This window comes from Arachis hypogaea, chromosome 17 (assembly GCF_003086295.3).
Source record: "Arachis hypogaea cultivar Tifrunner chromosome 17, arahy.Tifrunner.gnm2.J5K5, whole genome shotgun sequence".
Lineage (NCBI taxonomy): Eukaryota > Viridiplantae > Streptophyta > Magnoliopsida > Fabales > Fabaceae > Arachis > Arachis hypogaea.
Genome location: NC_092052.1, coordinates 95,117,211 through 95,139,511, shown reverse-complemented (window position 1 = coordinate 95,139,511; position 22,301 = coordinate 95,117,211). Strand labels below are relative to the sequence as shown.

The window sequence follows — 22,301 nt, the reverse complement described above, 5'->3', positions numbered from 1 at the left end:
TGCCTAGCCTATTTCAATCCTGGAATTACTAGCAAACACATCAAGGCATCTTATGGAATCAAAGAGGAACTAGAATTCATCAAAATAAGGCTTAAAAGCATGTTTTTACACTTAAGCACAATCATGGAAGAGATAACAAAACCATGCTAATTCTTAGGCTAAATGTGACAAAGGTTATCAAAATGTTCTAAATTCAAGGCAAAACAAACCGTCAAATTGGGGTTTGTCAGGGTCATAAGCTTCTTCTTCAGAGGAAGCTTCCTTAGTACTGCCGGATGCAGCTTGCATTCCAGACAGACTCTGAGAAATCATATTGACTTGCTGAGTCAATATTTTGTTCTGAGCCAATATTGCATTCAGAGTATCAATCTCAAGAACTCCATTCTTCTAAGTTGTCCTATTATTCATAGGATTCCTTTCAGAAGTGTACATGAACTGGTTATTTGCAACCATTTCAATGAGTTCCTGGGCTTCTACAAGCGCCTTCTTCAGATGAATAGATCCTCCAGCAGAATGGTCCAATGACATCTTGGACAATTCAAACAGACCATCATAAAATATACATATGATGCTCCATTATGAAAACATGTCAGAAGGACACCTTCTGATCAATTGCTTGTATCTTTCCCAAGCTTCATAGAGGGATTCACCTTCCTTCTGTCTGAAGGTTTGGACTTCTACTCTAAGCTTGCTCAACTTTTGAGGTGGAAAGAATTTGGCCAAGAAAGTATTGACCAACTTTTCCTAAGAGTTCAAACTATCTTTAGGTTGTGAGTCCAACCATGTCCTAGCTCTGTCTCTTACAGCAAAGGGGAAAAGCATAAGTCTATAGAACTTAGGATTAACCCTATTGGTCTTAACAGTGTCACAGATTTGCAAGAATTCAGCTAAGAACTGATGAGGATCTTCCAATGGAAGTCTATGAAACTTGCAATTCTACTGCATCAGAGAAACTAATTAAGGCTTAAGCTCAAAGTTGTTTGCTCCAATTACAGGAATGAGATGCTCCTTCCACCGAAGTCAGAAGAGGGTGCAATAAAGTCACCAAGCATCTTCCTTGCATCTCCACCATTGTTGTTGGGTTCGACCATCTCTTCTTCTTTTTCGAAAAATTCTGTCAGGTCCTCTCCATAGTGTTGTGCTTTAGCTTCTCTTAATTTCCTCTTTAGAGTCCTTTCAGATTCCGGATCAGCTTCAACAAGAATGTTCTTATCCTTGCTCCTGCTAATATGAAAAAGAAGAGAACAGAAAAGAATAGGAATTCTCTATGTCACAGTATGGAGATCCCTTTTTGTGAGTAGAAGAATAGAAGAGTAGAATGAAGAAGAGAGAAGATGAAGAATTCAAACACAGAGAGGGAGAGAGGGTTCGAATTATAAGAATAAGTGTTAGTAAATAAATAAATAAATAGAAAGAGATGAGAGAGAGAGAGAATTCAAATTTTAAATTAATCTAAAAGGAAAATATTTTTATTTTTATTTTAATTATTGGTTAGTATTCGAAATTATTAAAAGGAATAAAAGAAAATTAAAATTTAAACAATTAGTTAATTAAAAAAGAATTTTGAAAAAGTGGTGAGGAGTTTTCGAAAATTGGAGAGAGAAGAAGGTAGTTAGGTAGTTTTGAAAAAGATATGATTGAAATAGTAAATTTTTAAAATCAAACAAAAAGTCAAGTAGTTAATTGAAAAAGATTTGAAAATCAATTTTGAAAAGATAAGAAGTTAGAAAAGATTTTGAAATTGATTTTGAAAAATATATGATTGAAATTTATTTTGAAAAAGATTTGAAAAGGAAATTAAAAAGATTTGATTTTTGAAATTAAAGTTGATTACTTGACTAACAAGAAACCAAAAGATATGATTCTAGAATTTAAAGTTTGAACCTTTCTTAATAGGCAAGTAACAACTTGAAAATTTTTTAATCAAAACATTAAATGTTAGTATTAATTTCGAAAATATGAAATAAAAATAAGAAAAAGATTTTGAAAATCAAATTTTAAAACTTTTGAAAATATTAAGAAGGAAATTGAAAAAGATTTGATTTTTTTTTAAAAAAATATTTGAAAAGATAGAATTTTTAAATTTAAAATTTGACTTGACTAATAAGAAACAATTAAATTTTAAAATTTTTGATTAAATCAATTCAAAATTTCGAAATTTATGAGAAGAATAAGGGAAAGATATATTTTTTATTTTTGAATTTTTATGAGGAGAGAGAAAAACATAAAAAATGATGCAAAACACAAGAAATTAAGATCAAAATTAATAATGCATGCAAGAACACTTTGAATGTCAATATGAACACCAAGAACACTTTGAAGATCATGATGAACATCAAGAACTTATTTTTGAAAACTTTTAAGAAAAGAAAAATATGCAAGACAACAAACATAAAAATTTTTAATCTATAGACTCTAGTAATTCAAGAATGCACATGAAAAATAAGAAAAGACACCAAACAAGAAAAATTAAAGATTAAACAAAGAGAATCAACAAGAACAACTTGAAAATCAATGAAAAACACCATGCATGAATTTTTGAAAATAAAAAAATACAATTGACACCAAACTTAAAATTTGACACTAGACTCAAACAAGAAACACAAAATTTTTAGTTTTTTTTTTATGTTATGAAATTTTTTTGTATTTTTCGAAAATTAATTGGAAAAGGAGAAAATAAATAAATTCAAAATTTTTAATAGGAATTCCAGGAATCATGCAATGTTAGTCTAAAGCTTCTGTCTAAAAAGATTAGACATGGCTAGCCAAGCTTCAGCAGGACATTACATACAACAGCCAAATTGATGGGAATCAACTAGCTCCTGTGATGATAAAAGCATCATCTGAAACTCTAGAATTCATTCTTAAAAATTCTTAAGAATTTTTTGAAAACTAAACATATTTTATTTTATTCTTCAGAAAAAAATTTTATTTATCATTTTTTTGAATTTTTCTAAAATAAAAAGCTTAAAAATAAAATAAAATTACCTAATCTGAGCAAGAAGATGAACCGTCAGTTGTCCAAACTCGAACAATCACCGGCAACGGCGCCAAAAACTTGGTGCACAAAATTTTGATTTCAATGGCGCCAACTAACCAGCAAGTGCACTGGGTCGTCCAAGTAATAAACCTTACGTGAGTAAGGGTCGATCCCACGGAGATTGTTAGGTTGAAGCAAGCTATGGTCATCCTTGTAAATCTCAGTCAGGCAGATTCAAACGGTTATGAAGTTTTGATAATTAAAATATAAAAAAATAAAATAGGATAGAGATACTTATGTAATTCATTGTTGGGAATTTCAGATAAGAGTCTGGAGAAGCTTTGTTGCTTCTAAACTTCTGCTTTCCTACTGCCTTCTTCCAACCATGCGTTACCTCCTTCCATGGCAAGCTGTATGATCCTCTCGGATGAAAATAAATCCATATGCACTGTCACTTCACGGCTAATCATTTATCGGTTCCCGCTAGCGTCGGAATAGGACCATTGTCCTTTTGCACACTGTCACTTGTGCCCCACATTCGCAGGTTTGAAGCTCGTCACAGTCATCCCTTTCCAGATCCTACTCGGAATACCACAGATAAGGTTTAGACTTTTCGGATCCTGGATCCTACTCGGAATACCACAGACAAGGTTTAGACTTTCTGGATCCCAAGAATGGCTACAAATAATTCTAGCCTATACCACGAAGGTTCTAATCTTAGATTAGAAACCCAAGAGAACATACTCCAGCTATCGTCCAAGGACTACGTTGAACATCATGTAGATCGCTTTGTGGTTGTCAGGCACGCGACCTTGGCTAAGCGAGTAACGAAGATTGGGTGATTATCACGGGTCACCCCTTCATTCGGACTAAACTAAATTAAGTACGAGAGTATATCTTGGAGAAGAAGTAGGCGTGAATTGAATAGAAAAACAGTAGTAATTGCATTAAGTCGTGAAGAACATCAGAGCTCCACACCTTAATCTATGAGGTGTAGAAACTCCATCGTAGAAAATACATAAGTGAAAGGTCTAGGCATGGCCGTGAGGCCAGCCTCCAAACATGTCATATAAGTTCCAAATATAAAAGATCAAAAGATCAAAAGATGTAAAATAAGTCTCTAAAAGTAGTTTTTATACTAAACTAGTAGCCTAGGGTTATAGAAAATGAGTAACAAAGTACAGATAGTGTAGAAATCCACTTTCGGGGCCCACTTGGTGTGTGCTTGGGCTGAGCATTGAAGCTTTTTCGTGCTTAGGCTTTTCCTGGAGTTAAACGCCAGCTTTGGTGCCAGTTTGGGCGTTTAACTCCAATTCTGGTGCCAGTTTGGGCGTTTTACACCAAGATGTTTTAGGCTGTCTTTGGACGCCAGTTTGGGCAATCAAATCTCGGGCAAAGTATGGACCATTATATATTTCTGGAAAGCCCAGGATGTCTACTTTTCAACGCAATTGAGAGCACGCCAATTGGGCTTCTGTAGCTCTAGAAAATCCACTTCCAGTGCAGGGAGGTCAGAATCTAACTGCATCTGCAGTCCTTTTTCAGCCTCTGAATCAGATTTTTGCTCAAGTCCCTCAATTTCAGCCAGAAAATACCTGAAATCACAAAAAACACACAAACTTATAGTAAAGTCTAGAAATGTGATTTTTGAATAAAAACTAATAAAAAGGGTATAAATTAAAACATACTAATAAAAAGGGTATAAATTATCCACTCATCAGAGGCCATTCTTGAGGACCTCTAGATTCAAATAGGATGTCTATTCTGGAACTTATTCTTTTGAAATTGATGGAAGAGTTGTTAGCTTTAGTCTTGATGAAGCCATGAGACACCCACCAGAGAATCATTACAAATTCCGGTGTGACTTAATTGACAATGTTGTGGCCGAAATGCATTATTCAAATATGGATGAAAAGATTGAAGAATCAAGTGTGTGGAGCCCCCACGGATGTGAAGAGAACACCATACCCCCTCTAGATCTACCGGAAGTTCAAATGCCAAGTCAAGAACAATATGTAGAGTTGAAGCCACTACCGCCCCATCTAAAATATGCCTATCTTGATGAAGCTCACAAGTTCCCAGTAATTGTTGCAAGGGAACTCACTCCTCCACAAGAAGAGAAGTTGCTTAATGTTTAGAGGAGGAACAAAAGAGCTATAGGATGGAGCTTGGCAGATTTAGTGGGCATAAGCTGCCAAGTGTGTGAGCACTGAATCTTCTTGGAAGAAGGAGCTAGACCCATTCGGCAACCTCAAAGACGTTTGAATCATGCCATTCTAGAGGTTGTAAAGAAGGAGGTAACCCGGTTATTAGAGGCGGACATCATTTACCCCATTTCGGATAGTGAATGGGTAAGTCCCATCCAAGTTGTGCCAAAGAAGTCCGGGGTGACCACAATCAAGAATGAGAGCGGGGAGCTTATAGCTACGAGGGTGAAAAACTCATGGCGGGTATGTATTGACTACCGGCGTTTGAACACGGCCACTAGGAAGGATCACTTTTTGCTACCGTTTTATCGATCAAATGCTTGATCGGCTATCCGGTAAACCTTATTATTGTTTTCTAGATGGCTATTCGGGGTATTTTCAAATCCACATTGCTTTAAAGGATCAAGAAAAAACAACATTTACGTGCCCCATTGGAACTTATGCCTACAAGCGTATGCCGTTTGGCTTATGCAATGCACCGGCAACTTTCCAAAGGTGCATGATAAGCATATTTGCGGATCTTCTAGAGCAATGTATGGAGGTATTCATGGATGACTTCACCGTCTATGGGGACTCTTTTGATCAATGCTTGGATAACCATGCAAAAGTGTTGGGAAGATGTACTAAATCGAACCTTGTCCTAAATTTTGAGAAGTGTCATTTTGTGGTTAGGCAAGGTATCGTTTTAGGACATATTGTTTCCAAAGATGGTATTTCTGTGGATTCGGCAAAGATCAATGTTATATCGAGTTTGCCTTACCCCTCGTCCGAGAGGGAAGTCCGTTCGTTCCTTGGACATGCAGGTTTTTATCAAAGATTTATCAAGGACTTTAGTAAGGTAGCATTGCCTCTATCTGGACTGTTGCAAAAGGAAGTTGAGTTTGATCTAAGCAAGGAGTGCATGGAGGCTTTTGACAAGCTTAAAGTGGCATTGACCCAAGCTCCCATCGTGAGAGGGCCGGATTGGAGTCGGCCGTTCGAAATAATGTGTGATGCTTCAAACTTTGCCGTGGGAGCCGCGCTAGCACAGCACGAGGGTAAGAATCCTTATGTCATTGCCTATGCATCAACAACTTTGGATAGAGCCCAATCCAATTACACTACCACCGAAAAAGAGTTGTTGGCTATTGTCTTCGCTTTGGACAAATTCCGAGCGTATCTACTTGGTTCCAAGGTGGTAGTGTACTCAGATAATGCGGCGTTAAAATATTTGTTGGCTAAAAAGGAATTCAAACCAAGGTTGATTAGATGGGTTTTGTTATTGCAAGAATTTGACCTAGAAATTCAGGATAGGAGTGGTTCGCAAAACCTAGTGGCAGATCACTTGAGTCGCCTTAAGCACACCAAAGGCGATGCCACTCCTATTAATGACTCTTTCCCTTTTGAGGGCTTGCAAGCAATCTCGGAAGTCATACCTTGGTACGCGCCAATTGCCAATTACTTGGTGTCTCGCACCTTTCCTCCTAATCTCTCCAAACATCAAAAGGACAAGCTAAAAAGCGAATCCAAATATTATGTATGGGATGACCCATACCTATGGAGATGTGGTGCGGATCAAGAAATTCGCAGGTGCATTCCACAAACTGAATTTCAATCAATCTTGGAAGCTTGCCACTCCTCCGAAGGAGGAGGCCATTATGGACCTCAAAGGACGGCGAGGAAAATCCTAGATTGTAGATTTCAGTGGCCAACCCTTTTCAAGGACTCTTCTCTCTTTTGTAAATCTTATTCTCAATGTCTTAGATTTGGTAACATCTCCAAGAAGGATGAAATACCCCAACAAACCATGCTATTTTGTGAGATTTTTTATGTGTGGGGTATCGAATTCATGGGGCTATTCCCAAATTCTAGTGGCTTTCTCTACATTTTACTAGCCGTTGATTATGTGTCCAAATGAGTGGAAGCGATACCCACCCAGACGGACGATGCTAATGTGGTCCTTTATTTTGTAAGAAATAACATTATTTGTCGATTCGGGTCACCACGAGAAATCGTGAGCGACCAAGGATCACATATCTGCAACAAGAGAATGGAAGGATTAATGAAGAAATGTGGTATCATGCATAAAGTAGCCACGGCCTATCACCCACAAACAAATGGCCAAGCCGAGGTTTCCAATCAGGAGATTAAATGAATATTGGAAAGGATTGTGAAGCCTCATCGAAAGCATTGGAGTGCCAAGCTCACCGATGCACTATGGGCCTACCGAACGGCTTACAAGATGCCGATTGGCATGAGCCCCTTTCGGTTTGTCTATGGCAAAGCTTGCCACCTACTGGTGGACATAGAGCATAAAGCATATTGGGCTGTCAAGGAGTGCAATTCAAGTTTGGGAGGGACCAGAATCGAGAGAAAGTTACAACTAGTGGAATTAGAGTGTTTGAGGCTAGAAGCCTATGAGAACTCTAGACTTTACAAGGAGAGGATGAAAGCCGTGCATGATAAGAACATAAGAGGAAGAGAATTTAAAGCCGGCGAATTAGTCCTTCTCTACAATTCAAGATGGGAAGGACCTTATACAGTAGAAAAAGCGGAGCCATACGGTGTCTATCACTTGCGCTATCCTTCAAGCTCCGACATTTTCAAGGTCAATGGGCATCGTCTAAAGTTGTATTATGGTGAAAAGATGACAAACAACGAAGAGATGGAGGTGTTCCTTTTGGAAGATGCACCTAATGGCAAAGAGAATTGAGCTAGTGGCCGTCCAACTTAAGGACGTTAAACAAAAGTGCTAGGTGGGAGACACCCCACCATGGTGAGATCTACCCTTTTCTCTCTTTTGTATATATAGTCTTGAACTCTTTCTTGATTTGGTAAATGCTTAATTTTTGAGATTGCTTAGATAGACTCTATTATGCTAAATTGTGATTTTCATGAAGATTTGCATTGATCAGGTTGAATTATTGGTACCAAAGAAACACTCCATTTTTAGGTGTTGTGTAACGACCCAGTTTCTGGTACGTCATGATCATACTAGAAACTGAGCGCTACTAACTTGTCTTCCTAATTATTATCTATTATTTATCATATGAGCCTGATTCATTGTTAAAAACGTAGTTATTTTACGAGGTACTTTTTTTTAAAAATGTTTGGATTAACAAACAGTATCATTCATAATCAATTCACAACTGATAATATATAAAATAATTATAAACAACCACACATAAATACATCACAAGCAGTTGACAATATTCGGTGATCCAGCCTTTATTAGAGTATAGACTTTTAGTTAGAACACCCCTAGATATAGCTAGATAATAACTATATACATATATACATACAACATCCCAGGTCCTGACCTGTTCAAGAAGTCCCTAAGCTGGCGCCCAGGCTAGCCTAGACTCTATACTCACCTAGTCCCTCTAAACTACTAAAGTGAGGGAAAGTATGTTCTAAGTCTTCAAAACTCAAGTCAAGTGGAACGTCATCAAAAGGTGAATCATCATCTTCTACTCCTCTGCACAATCAGACATTGCCATATGACATCACTCCAGTACCTTATCAAGTAGCCACATAACAAGAGTCTCGTACATAGGATTTAGGTTAAAGTTCGTGTACAAACGGGGTGCAGATGTTGGCTGGTCTCACCGTTTATACATATGAACAGAGAACGGGATTCTCCCTAGACACAGAAGACTACCTAGAGCAGAATTCTCTTTATGAACAGTCATTAGCGAACTACGGAAGGATACTCTTACTTCCATCTGGAGGGGGAAGGGAGAGAAAAGGGGTAAGAACTGGGGAGTTCTTAGTAGGGTCGGAGTTATTAGTTACGTTCATTTACTTGGGATCGATTAGCAGACAAATAACATAATATAGCAAAGCAGTAAACAGAAGATAAAGATAGAAAGAGAAAGTAGAGACAATAGAAAGTAGAACACAAACAAAAGAATACAATAAAATACAGAAATAGCATGCAAGCAGACAAACATAAAGAAATAGACCACACACAGAAAGGAATGCAACAGAGAATGATGCACAGACAAGAATGATGTATGTCTAGCCCTAGTGCAGGTAATGAGCTCATTTGTCAGTTTCTACCCGCTCCCGACGTAACCCGAAGCAGCTGAAACGGGTATGGCTTTCCAGTTGGCTATACCCCTGTGTACAGGAAATAACCCCTCTGCCACCACAGGGTCCACTGCACGCAGGAAATAACACATCTGCCACTGCAGGGATGTATGCCGACACACCTTCTGTATACAGGAAATAACCCCTCTGCCACTACAGAAATGGAACAGGTGGTCACGGTACTTCTGTAGCAGGAAATAACCCCTCTGCCTTACAGAAATAAAATATGGATCTGTACTGCAGGAAAGCGTTCTCAGTGGTCGCACCACTATCTATCTGACTGCCTTCACGCAGTAGATCATCATACAAGTATATCCGGCATTGCCTTAGCGCAACAAATGAATAAACACATCTCTTGGGCCTACAGAAATGGCACTCCCGCAAGTGAACTTCGGCTTACAAGGATAGTCTAAACACAACACAACAACTTTCTGTAGGTGAACTTCGGCCTACAAAAATAACACCTCTGTAAGTGAACTTTGGCTTACAGAAATAGCGCCCCTGTAAGTGAACTTCGGCTTACAGGTATCACAACTCTCTGTAGGTGAACTTCGGCCTACAGGAGCAACACCCTGAGATACACAATTGATATTCACTGCAGGTGAACTTCGGCCTACAGGAATAACAACTCACTGTAGGTGAACTTGTGCCTACAAGACCTCTAGGGCCAATGGAAAAGCAGCAGATGAACATCCAACCGAACATCATGCTACAAGGCTTAACTCTTTATTCTTATACTCTTCTCTTTATATCTCTTTACTCTGTTCTGGTTTCTCTTTTCTCTCTATCTCTTTACTCTGTTTTAATTACTCTGTTATCTGTATCCCTTTTCTCTTCTCTGATTACTCTTTTCATCTGTATCTATATTATTCTTTTTCTCTTTATCTCTTTACTTTACTCTGGTTACTCTGTTCTCTGTGTTACTTTATTCTGCTCTGATTTTTCTGCTTAACTTGTGTATTTAAAGCTTATGTAAATTTCGGTATGAATAGTTACTCTGTCCCAAGTATAGGTTCATTAGGTCTATACTGAAACAATTTAACTTTTCATATAATACCTAACCCTAGTCGCGACTCAAGTACTAACTAAGTTGCCCTAGTTCGTTCACTAGTCTCTGTCTGTTTTTCTGTCATTAAAACTTTACAAACTTTTCTTTAGTTTTTATCTTTTCTTTAACTTTATATCTTTCCTTTATCTTTGCCTCACTAATATGTTTTTACCACTCCCTAAGTGTTTTATGAAGGTAATTATGAGATTCTGCGCTTAAAGTTGTCTTTCTAAAGCTTTTACTGAAAACTGCATTTTTCGCATTATTTTATTATTTTTATTAAAATATTATTTTTAATTAAATATTATTATTTAATATTTTATTATTATTTATTATTTTATCATTAAATTTTCGAAAATTAACTTACTTTTACTTTTAACCTTTAAAATTCACTTTTTACCACCCGTAACTTTTAATATTTCTACTTTTACCATCCTAACTTCCAGAAATTACCATATAACCCCTCAAACACCAAATTAATTACTTCCTTGCCCTTTTATGAATCAAAAAGGTGTTCTTCATTGTTCTTTATCACACTCAAAGTGTTCTTCATGTTCTTCATAAATTCTTCAGATTCCTTCTCTGTTTTTACCCGTTTTTCAGTCTTTTCAGCAACCGATTTTTACTATAATTCATAATAAATTAGCAGCCACTAACACCCCATCTTTTCTACATGATTTCAACACAAATTGAACCTCAATTTATGCTTAGGGTTTCGTTTTTCCAGCTGCCCAAGAACATGAACTTTAAAGCTTGAATTTCATCAAATTTCATCAAAATTTCACCAAATTTTCACCAAGAATCAGTCATATATGAAACCAATTTTTAGCACAGCCAATTTATACAACATTCACACAACTCAAACACAAATAATCAAGATTAATTTCGTGACACCCTGCCTGGTTTTGCTGCTCCTAATTCAATTAAACTTTCAGGTGGTCCTTAAGCACTTTTTCCTCCTAAATCACATCAAGAACAACTTTAAATCCAAAAAACCTCAACTGACCAAATCTCACTCAGTATGTTAGGAAGAGATATCTCACCTTAGACTTACTGGATATTCACGTTTCTTGGCCCTCAAGTCAAGTTAAGCATGATTCCTAAGGAAGAACATCAAGAAAACACATGTTTTGAATGGTTTTCCTTGAAAACCGAATTGAAATGGGAGGGAGGGAGACAGCCATCTCACCTTATTTCCATCCTTGATAAGTTATATGGTTATGTAGAGGAAGAAGAGAGGATTATTTTGGTGAAATCGGAGTTTTGATTTGAGTTTTAGTTCAGAAGAAATCAAGCTTTGAAGATTAAGTGTTCATGAAAGTTTCTCTCTTTTCTCTCTTGTTATTTTCGGCCAAAATGATGAAATGAGACAGCTTTGGAGGTCTTGGGGATGTAAGGTGTGTTGTGATTGGTTGGCTTGGAGGTGGATTAAAATAATATTAAAATATCTCAGGTGTATAACTACTAAAACTAGATGTATCGGAACACTTGCAAAAACATCTCTAAAAATTATTTTCTGAGCTACTAGCATAAATGACACTAGTAACATATTTATTATGAGAATATAACATGTATAATGAGGCCTTAGCATTGCTAAAGTCATCAGAGAGTGCTGGTGCTAAGCTGCACCAGTAAATTGTGAACCCAGTTAAACCAGTTTTCTGTTTTTAACTAAAACATACCAAGTAACCTTATAATATTATTCAAGCATCTTCTAATACTAATATAATACTAATATTATACTATTATCTCTCTTCTCTCATGAATCGAGTCCGGTTCATCAAACTGAGACTACTTACAAAAATCAGAATTAAAACTCCTAACCGGTACGGTTCAAAAACTAGGTTCCTCGTGATTGCGTTATCGAGCGTGTCTCGGAAAAGGTTCTATCCTAAAGATGACATAATGAAAATGAGGATTGAGATACTTGTTGATATAGAAGAGGTGTTCCCTTTACTGATCTTCTGGAAAAATCCGTGCCTTCGGAAAAGATCTCGCATACTCGAAAATCAGGGCTGTTACATTCTACCCTGCTAAAAGAAAATTTTGCCCTCAAAATTTCAGCCGCATGCAAGAATCCATTTTCAAGCGGTCTATTTCCTTCAAGCTGTCCTAACAAAGAGATCGGTTTGTTCCTTACAGCATCCAAATCTCACACAGCCATAGCCATGAAGATCATAACAACTATGAAGATAGCTGTGGCTCACGTCGATTTATCTTTTGGAGCTCGATTAAACCATGCCTATTCACAAGCATTGAGGTCTTATCCGCACCAAACAATCAATATTAAGGTGATCAGTCTTAATATCTCAAGTTAGGCACGAACATTCCCAAAATGAGCACTCATAGACATTCATGCCAAATGTATCTTGAAGATACCCTAACAGCAAGAGACACACAAGCAGAGTATGCAATGAAGCATAGTCAGTCCACTCCCCAGGCTTTATTGGGAACGAACTGCTCTGATACCAAATTGTAACAACCCAATTTCTGGTACGTCATGATCATACTAGAAACTGAGCGCTACCAACTTGTCTTCCTAATTATTATCTATTATTTATCATATGAGCCTGATTCGTTGTTAAAAACGTAGTTATTTTACGAGGTACTTTTTTTAAAAAATGTTTGGATTAACAAACAGTATCATTCATAATCAATTCACAACTGATAATATATAAAACAATTATAAACAACCACACATAAATACATCACAAGCAGTTGACAATATTCGGTGATCCAGCCTTTATTAGAGTATAGACTTTTAGTTAGAACACCCCTAGACATAGCTAGATAATAACTATATACATATATACATACAACATCCCAGGTCTTGACCTGTTCAAGAAGTCCCTAAGCTGGCGCCCAGGCTAGCCTAGACTCTAAACTCACCTAGTCTCTCTAAACTACTAAAGCGAGGGAAAGTATGTTCTAAGTCTAAAAAACTCAAGTCAAGTGGAACGTCATCAAAAGGTGAATCATCATTTTCTACTCCTCTGCACAATCAGACATTGCCATATGACATCACTCCAGTACCTCATCAAGTAGCCACATAACAAGAGTCTCGTACATAGGATTTAGGTTAAAGTTCGCGTACAAACAGATTGCAGATGTTGGCTGGTCTCACTGTTTATACATATGAACAGAGAACGGGATTCTCCTTAGACTCAGAAGACTACCTAGAGCAGAATTCTCTTTATGAACGGTCATTAGCGAACTATGGAAGGATACTCTTGCTTCCATCTAGAGGGGGAAGGGAGAGAAAAAGGGTAAGAACTGGGGAGTTCTTAGTAGGGTCGGGGTTATTAGTTACGTTCATTTACTTGGGGTCGATTAGCAGACAAATAACATAATATAACGAAGCAGTAAACAGAAGATAAAGATAGAAAGAAAAAGTAGAGACAATAGAAAGTAGAACACAAACAAAAGAATACAATAAAACACAGAAATAGCATGCAAGCAGACAAACATAAAGAAATAGACCACACATAGAAAGGAATGCAACAGAGAATGATGCGCAGACAAGAATGATGCATGTCTAGCCCTAGTGCAGGTAATGAGCTCATTTGTTTCTACCCGCGCCCGACGTAACCCGAAGCAGCTGAAACGGGTATGGCTTTCCAGTTGGCTATACCCCTGTGTACAGGAAATAACCCCTCTGCCACCACAGGGTCCACTGCACGCAGGAAATAACACATCTGCCACTGCAGGGATGTATGCCGACACACCTTCTGTATACAAGAAATAACCCCTCTGTCACTACATAAATAGAACAGGTGGTCACGGTACTTCTGTAGCAGGAAGTAACCCCTCTGCCTTACAGAAATAAAATATGGATCTGTACTGCAGGAAAGCGTTCTCAGTGGTCGCACCACTATCTATCTGACTGCCTTCACGCAGTAGATCATCATACAAGTATATCCGGCGTTGCCTTAGCGCAACAAATAAATCAACACATCTCTTGGGCCTACAGAAATAGCACTCCCGTAAGTGAACTTCGGCTTACAAGGATAGTCTAAACACATCACAACAACTTTCTGTAGGTGAACTTCGGCCTACAGAAATAACACCTTTGTAAGTGAACTTCGGCTTACAGAAATAGCGCCCCTGTAAGTGAACTTCGGCTTACAGGTTTCACAACTCTCTGTAGGTGAACTTCGGCCTACAAGAGCAACACTCTGAGATACACAATTGATATTCACTGCAGGTGAACTTCGGCCTAGAGGAATAACAACTCACTGTAGGTGAACTTGGGCCTACAGGACCTCTAGGGCCAATGGAAAAGTAGCAGATGAACATCCAACCGAACATCATGCTACAAGGCTTAACTCTTTATTCTTATACTCTTCTCTTTATATCTCTTTACTCTGTTCTGGTTTCTCTTTTCTCTGTATCTCTTTACTCTGTTTTAATTACTCTGTTATCTGTATCCCTTTTCTCTTCTCTGATTACTCTTTTCATCTGTATCTATATTATTCTTTTTCTCTTTATCTCTTTACTTTACTTTACTCTGGTTACTCTGTTCTCTGTGTTACTTTATTCTGCTCTGATTTCTCTGCTTAACTTGTGTTTTTAAAGCTTATGTAAATTTCGGTATGCATAGTTAGTCTGTCCCAAGTATAGGTTCATTAAGTCTATACTGAAACAATTTAACTTTTCATATAATACCTAACCCTAGTCGCGACTCAAGTACTAACTAAGTTGCCCTAGTTCGTTCACTAGTCTCTGTCTGTTTTTCTGTCATTAAAACTTTACAGACTTTTCTTTCGTTTTTATCTTTTCTTTAACTTTATATCTTTCCTTTATCTTTGCCTCACTAATATGTTTTTACCACTCCCTAAGTGTTTTATGAAGGTAATTATGAGATTCTGCGCTTAAAGTTGTCTTTCTAAAGCTTTTACAGAAAACTGCCTTTTCCGTATTATTTTATTATTTTTATTAAAATATTATTTTTAATTAAATATTATTATTTAATATTTTATTATTATTTATTATTTTATCATTAAATTTTCGAAAATTAACTTACTTTTACTTTTAACCTTTAAAATTCACTTTTTACCACCCGTAACTTTTAATATTTCTACTTTTACCATCCTAACTTCCAGAAATTACCATATAACCCCTCAAACACCAAATTAATTACTTCCTTGCCCTTTTATGAATCAAAAAGGTGTTCTTCATTGTTCTTTATCACACTCAAAGTGTTCTTCATGTTCTTCATAAATTCTTCAGATTCCTTCTCTGTTTTTACCCGTTTTTCAGTCTTTTCAGCAACCGATTTTTACTATAATTCATAATAAATTAGCAGCCACTAACACCCCATCTTTTCTACATGATTTCAACACAAATTGAACCTCAATTTATGCTTAGGGTTTCGTTTTTCCAGCTGCCCAAGAACATGAACTTTAAAGCTTGAATTTCATCAAATTTCATCAAAATTTCACCAAATTTTCACCAAGAATCAGTCATATATGCAACCAATTTTTAGCACAGCCAATTTATACAAAATTCACACAACTCAAACACAAATAATCAAGATTAATTTCGTGACACCCTACCTGGTTTTGCTGCACCTAATTCAATTAAACTTTCAGGTGGTCCTTAAGCACTTTTTCCTCCTAAATCACATCAAGAACAACTTTAAATCCAAAAATCCTCAACTGACCAAATCTCACTCAGTATGTTAGGAAGATATATCTAACCTTAGACTTACTGAAAATTCACGTTTCTTGGCCCTCAAGTCAAGTTAAGCATGATTCCTAAGGAAGAACATCAAGAAAATACATGTTTTGCATGGTTTTCCTTGAAAACCGAATTGAAATGGGAGGGAGACAACCATCTCACCTTATTTCCATCCTTGATAAGTTATATGGTTATGTAGAGGAAGAAGAGAGGATTATTTTGGTGAAATCGGAGTTTTGATTTGAGTTTTAGTTCAGAAGAAATCAAGCTTTGAAGATTAAGTGTTCATGAAAGTTTCTCTCTTTTCTCTCTTGTTATTTTCGGCCAAAATGATGAAATGAGACAGCTTTGGAGGTCTTGGGGATGTAAGGTGTGTTGTGATTGGTTGGCTTGGAGGTGGATTAAAATAATATTAAAATATCTCAGGTGTATAACTACTAAAACTAGATGTATCGGAACACTTGCAAAAACATCTCTAAAAATTATTTTCTGAGCTACTAGCATAAATGACACTAGTAACATATTTATTATGAGAATATAACATGTATAATGAGGCCTTAGCATTGCTAAAGTCATCAGAGAGTGCTGGTGCTAAGCTGCACCAGTAAATTGTGAACCCAGTTAAACCAGTTTTCTGTTTTTAACTAAAACATACCAAGTAACCTTATAATATTATTCAAGCATCTTCTAATACTAATATAATACTAATATTATACTATTATCTCTCTTCTCTCATGAATCGAGTCCGGTTCATCAAACTGAGACTACTTACAAAAATCAAAATTAAAACTCCTAACCGGTACGGTTCAAAAACTAGGTTCTTCGTGATTGCGTTATCGAACGTGTCTCGGAAAAGGTTCTATCCTAAAGATGACATAATGAAAATGAGGATTGAGATACTTGTTGATATAGAAGAGGTGTTCCCTTTACTGATCTTCTGGAAAAATCCGTGCCTTCGGAAAAGATCTCGCATACTCGAAAATCAGGGCTGTTACATGTTGCATGAAATTTTGGGTATTTTTGTACCCTTCAGCTTGAAAACCTACCACATTTATGATGAAAATGCATTCCTTCATGTCTATGAAAATAAAAAGAAAAAAGTATGCACGCGTGGGCGTACAAGACGTGTCCACGTCGTTGGCCCAGCGCGACTCCTGGTATTTCAACCAGAGAGTTGTGCCAACTCTGAGCCAGCATTGAGCCCCACGCCTAACCCTACTCACGCATGTGCGCACATGACGCTTACGCGTCCCTGACCTAGATCGCACCATCCATGCGTGGGAGTGCTAGACGCATACGCATCGATTGCGCCTCCTCACTCTCTAGTACATTTTGCCCAAGAGTTATGCAAGAACTGGGCCAACACTGAGCCCCCCACATGACTCATCCCACGCGTACGAGCACTTGCCGCGTCCGCGCCCCTTTGCTGCTCTGCACATGCACGCGTAAGCGTGTATGACGCGTCCGCGTTGGTGGCGCAACCCCAACTCTTCGTATATTTTCCAGAGAGTTGTGCTAGCATTGCGCCACCACTGCGTTGGGAGCATATCCCCTCTCCCACGCGCAAGTGTACCTGACACTCTCGCGTCCATCTATTTTCTGCTAACCCCCGCGTGTGTGCATCGTGCGCGTGTGCGTCGTTACTCCTATGGCCAACTCATGGTACCTCAACTAGAGAGTTGTGCGATATTCATGCTGGTACTGTGCCACTGGCGCAATTACTCCGATGCGTGCGCGCCACTTGCGCGTACGCGCCCCTTCTTCTTATGTTGCCCACGCGTACGCGTTGGCGATGCTTTTGTGTCCTTGCTTCCTTCTGCAACATCTACACGCACGCGTGGAGGGCGTGCGCGCGTCGATCTTGCGACGTTCCTTACTTGAAGCGCGCCTGTTTTCAAACTTTTCCAATCTTCTTCTTCTCAAGGTACTACCATCTTCCCCTCTTCTCCACCCACTTCTACCACCCCTTCTCACCCCTTTCCACCGGCGACCACCACCTCCGGCGGTCCCCACTATTTTCTCTCTTCTCTTTTTCCCAATTCTCTTATCCTCTCCTTCCTTACATTCTACATTGCTTTCTTTCTCATCTCAAGCTACTAGTCACTTTTTTTCTTCTTTGTTTTGTTCCCATTTTTCACTATTTAGTTACATTTCTTTGCATTACTTCTTAGTTACACTCTCATTCATGCATTTTTGTTCATTTCTTTGCTCTTCTTTTCTATTTGCCATGGGTGTTGAGGGTGGAGTTCTCTCTTGCATTGGTGGGTTCTTTCACTATGTTTTGCTTTCTTTGTACTATGTGGTACTATATGTTGATTGATAATACCTTGTGGGATGCTACATTGTTATATCTCCTCCATTTGCTTATTGCTTGAAGTTGCACACCAAGTGTTTGATGAAAGGCACACATGAGTTTTTGTTTCATATTTGACATCATGCTTTCACCTTAGTGCCCTTTCTCATTCCTTTGCTTGTTCCTATGTGCATTGAGCCTATTGTCTTTCCTCTATTCCATTCATATGCTCAACCCTTATAACTTGTTTCTTGTTATTGATGCTTGAGTATATACTTCTCATGCCTTTTATTTGCATGCTTATACACCTCTTGCATCACATGCTAAGTGACTTGCCATTATTTTCACTTTGGTCTTGCTTACATATTGCAGCTGTCATGTTTACAAGACACCTATTCTTTTGTGGCCCTCTCTATCACTTGCATGATATTTTCCATGTGTTGTTTCTTTGAGTTTTATGTATGCTCTTTCTTCCTTTTTTTAGGATGGTCATCACAAAGGATAAAGGAAAGGCACCAAAGAAGCCGGCCACCAAAAAGGCACCTCAAAGATCTACCACCAAGGTGCACCAAGCCAAACCCCTCCTAAAGAAGGTGAGGAGCATCATTAGAGTTGATGAACAAGAGAAGGAAAACCCTGCGAGAGATTCTACTAAGTTTTCTAACCGTTATTGTGAGCTCATGTTCCCCCTTATGACTGAAAAGAACTATCACCCAGAACCTCTTCTCACCCCTCCGGCCCATATTATTGACTTTGTCATACCCTACATCGAGCGGCGGCAGTGTGGGTTTCTCATGAGAAGACCGCAGGAGGCTAACTTGTCATGGGTGGTGAAGTTTTACTCCAATTACCATTCACCTTCTCTTAATTCCGTATTCGTACGCCGGAGGCAAGTCCCCGTCTCGAAGGATGCTATTCAAGGAGTACTTAAAACCGGACTATTGGTGGATGGGATAGACTCCTTCCAAGAGGTCTTGAAGCAGTGTTGTGAATTTGGTTTCAATTTCGATTGGGATGCCATTCTCTGGGTAATTGCCGAACTGAAAGCAATTTGGATCCAAGGAAGAATGAGATCCCAGCCCAAGGGCATTGACGTGCGCTATCTCACTGTGGAGGCCGAAGCCTGGGCCCAAATCTTATCTCATTATGTGCTTCCAAGCACCCACGGGTCATCTATCACCGCGGAGCTAGCCTTGTTGGTTTGGTGCATACTTACAGAAAAACCGGTCAATATCCCCCTTCTTATCCGACAAGCCATGGGTTGTGTCCATACTAGAGGAAACCTACCCTTCCCTGCTTTAGTGACTGAGTTAGTTGCTGCCACTGGTATTCCTCGGGAGACCAAGGATCGGAAGGCACTAATTCCTGTGGATGGCGATGTCGTCCCATTCGGAAAATATCTCAAGCCTCCGACGTACACCGGAAACCTTGACATAGCCAATCCCATGGGCATTCCCACCACTTTATCCGCACCACCTAGATCATCCCACCAACGCCTTGAAGATCTCCATAAGAAGATAGACCGATATGAATGGCGGAAACAATGCCGGTTTGCTTATGTTAAGAAGCTTTTGAGTTTTGTGACCCCACCTGTGGAGGAACTGGAGATTTTCACTTCCACCTCGAACTTGCGTGAAGATAGCTTGGATGGAATGGATAATGGAAGCTCAAAGGCCGATCACCCCTTGCGCCTCACCAATAGCATCGAGGACGGTGCAAATTCTTAAGTGTGGGGAGGTCATTCGACCGGTCTCTGTAGGTAACACCCAACTAAACTTTGATTTTCTTTAGGTAATTAGGTTAGATTGCATGGTTAGGTTTTGCCTTTTGACCACCTTTTTCATGATAGTTATTTCATGTTAGGTCTACATGGTTAGTGTAATGACTCCCTTCCCAAGAAAATATAATTTTTGGGCAACCCTACCAATTTGAAAATTTTTGTTGCTAAACTTGCTTGGGGAATGTATTTTGGAACATGGTCTTAGAGTAGAGAACACAAGCAAGTAAGACTTGAGCCAATTGCGTGGTTACATCTTAGAACCACTTATCTTCCTTCTTGTGTGCATTATTCTCATTCTATGATTGTAATCCTTGATTTGCTTGACTCTATATGTCCATTATTGTGTGTATGAATGCATGTATGTGATCGAAGCCATCATTTCACTTAGCCACTTACCCAAATAGCCTTACCTTACAACAACCTTTGTTAGCCAACTTGAGCCCACGCTTAACCCACTTGTTCTTAATTTTAGCACATTACAAGCCTAAGGCGGAAAACCATAAATGTCCTTATTTGAATCTTTGATTAGCCTAGGCTAATGTGTGGGTGTCATTCAAGTATGGGAAACAGGGGACATTGGTTGGGGTAGGAGCATGTTTTTGTTTTAAGAAAAATATTGGGAAGTGGATACATACTCATGTGTCTATTGAACATGTAAACCATATGCATTGGTACTTTTGTATATGAATATTTCAAAAAGAAAAAAAAAAGAGGAGAAAGAGAAAAACAAAAAGAAAAGAAAAATGAACAATGAAAAAGAAAAAAGAAAAAAAGATATATATAGAAAAAAAGAAAAAAAAAGAAAAAAAAAAGGGGACAAAATGCCCCAAAGTAAGGTTCAATAATAATCAATGCATATGTCTAGTGACCAAAGAATAATGCATGAGTATATGGAAAAGTGAGGAATGGGTAGTTAGGTTAGCACTTAAATGTATAGGTTGTATATAGGTTAGGTGGGATGCTTAGGTTAATCAAAGATTTAAATTCTAGCCCACTTACCCGTACATATATACTCCTACCTTGACCCTAACCCCATTACAACCCAAGAAAAGACCTCATGATATGTGTATGCTTGCATGGAATAACTGTTGATTGTTAGAGGAAGAACAAATTTTGGAAAGAATGAAATAGAGGAGAATTGAGTGATCAACCTTATACACTTTCCGGTGAGGGTTCGAGGCTCAATTCCATGGTCCCGGCTCTCGCAAGCATTCTTCATGCAAGTTATGCGCACTTCACGTGGATGATTGGAATTGGTAGAGTTCATATATTGTTTATCATTTTGCCCTACTTGCTTATAGATGTGCCTTGGAAGGATACTTTGCTCTTGACCAACTAGATAGTAGTATTCATTTTAGTTGTATTCATGTAGGTAGAATGCATCTTATAAATCCCATTCTCTTGTGATTCTTCGGTCTTTGGTTCTCTTTTAAGCATGAGGACATGCTTGGTCTAAGTGTGGGGAGGTTGATAAACCCCATTTTTAGAGTTTATCTTGTACGGATTTTGAGGGTTTTATCGATGTTCTTTCACACTTATTCATAAATATTGCATGGTTTTGTGTTCCCTTCCCGATTTTGCTTCATGGATGAAAACATGCCTCTTTTACACTAAATATGCATATTTGAATCCTCTTCTATTACCATTTGATACCGTGATCTGGATGTTAAGTGATTTCAGAGTTTTTAGGGCAAGGATGGCTTAGAAGAGAAGAAGGAAGCATGCATGAATGGAAGGAGCATGGAAAATGAAGCTTTGGAGCTTGAGCAGCGAGGCGCACGCGTACGTTGCACATACGGGTGGATGCGCGCTACTGGATCGGCGCGAGGAAGCCAAAGCTAGAAGCCGGAGCATTCGCGTGGCTTAGCCAGAACCTCATGGACGCGTACGCGTGCTTGGCTCTTGCGCGTGGATCGTGAAAACCCTAGGGACGCGCACGCGTCGGTGCCAGATAAACCCCAATTTCATGGTTTATCTTGTGCTTATTTTGGGGGATTTTATCACCTTTTTCCACATTTATTCAATGAAATAGCATGGTTTTGTAATTCTCCCTTGAATTGTGCTTAAGTGTAAAACATGCTTTTTAGGTCCTTAAATTGGTGATTTTGATTCACTTTAATTCCATTCGATGCCTTGATGTGTTTGTTAAGTGATTTCAGGTTCATAAGGCAAGTATTGGATGGAAGAAATGAGGAGAAAAGCATTAAAAGTGGAGAATGCATGAAAAAACAAAGATTGGCGAT

The 22,301-nt window shown here is 38.4% G+C and overlaps 1 protein-coding gene and 1 non-coding gene across 2 annotated transcripts; both read left to right on the top strand.

The window, feature by feature from the left end:
- The first annotated feature begins 586 nt into the window (after window positions 1-586).
- On the top strand, window positions 587-690 carry LOC112768068 (small nucleolar RNA R71). The gene has a single exon (XR_003185507.1). It is a non-coding gene; the product is annotated as a small nucleolar RNA R71 (small nucleolar RNA).
- A 5,398-nt stretch (window positions 691-6,088) lies between these two features.
- LOC140180655 (uncharacterized) lies at window positions 6,089-7,879 on the top strand. The gene is made up of 2 exons (XM_072221916.1): window positions 6,089-6,606; window positions 7,333-7,879. Exons 1-2 carry the CDS (start codon window positions 6,089-6,091, stop codon window positions 7,877-7,879), a joined length of 1,065 nt encoding a protein of 354 aa, XP_072078017.1.
- Window positions 7,880-22,301: the final 14,422 nt, after the last annotated feature.

What these genes read in the sequence shown, in the direction of transcription:
- LOC140180655 (XM_072221916.1), top strand. Translation starts at nt 6,089, where the DNA reads ATGGAGGCTTTTGACAAGCTTAAAGTGGCATTGACCCAAGCTCCCATC. An exon ending in ATCTCGGAAGTCATACCTTG is followed by an intron (nt 6,607 to 7,332) that starts GTACGCGCCAAT and finishes AATATTGGAAAG; the next exon opens with GATTGTGAAGCCTCATCGAA.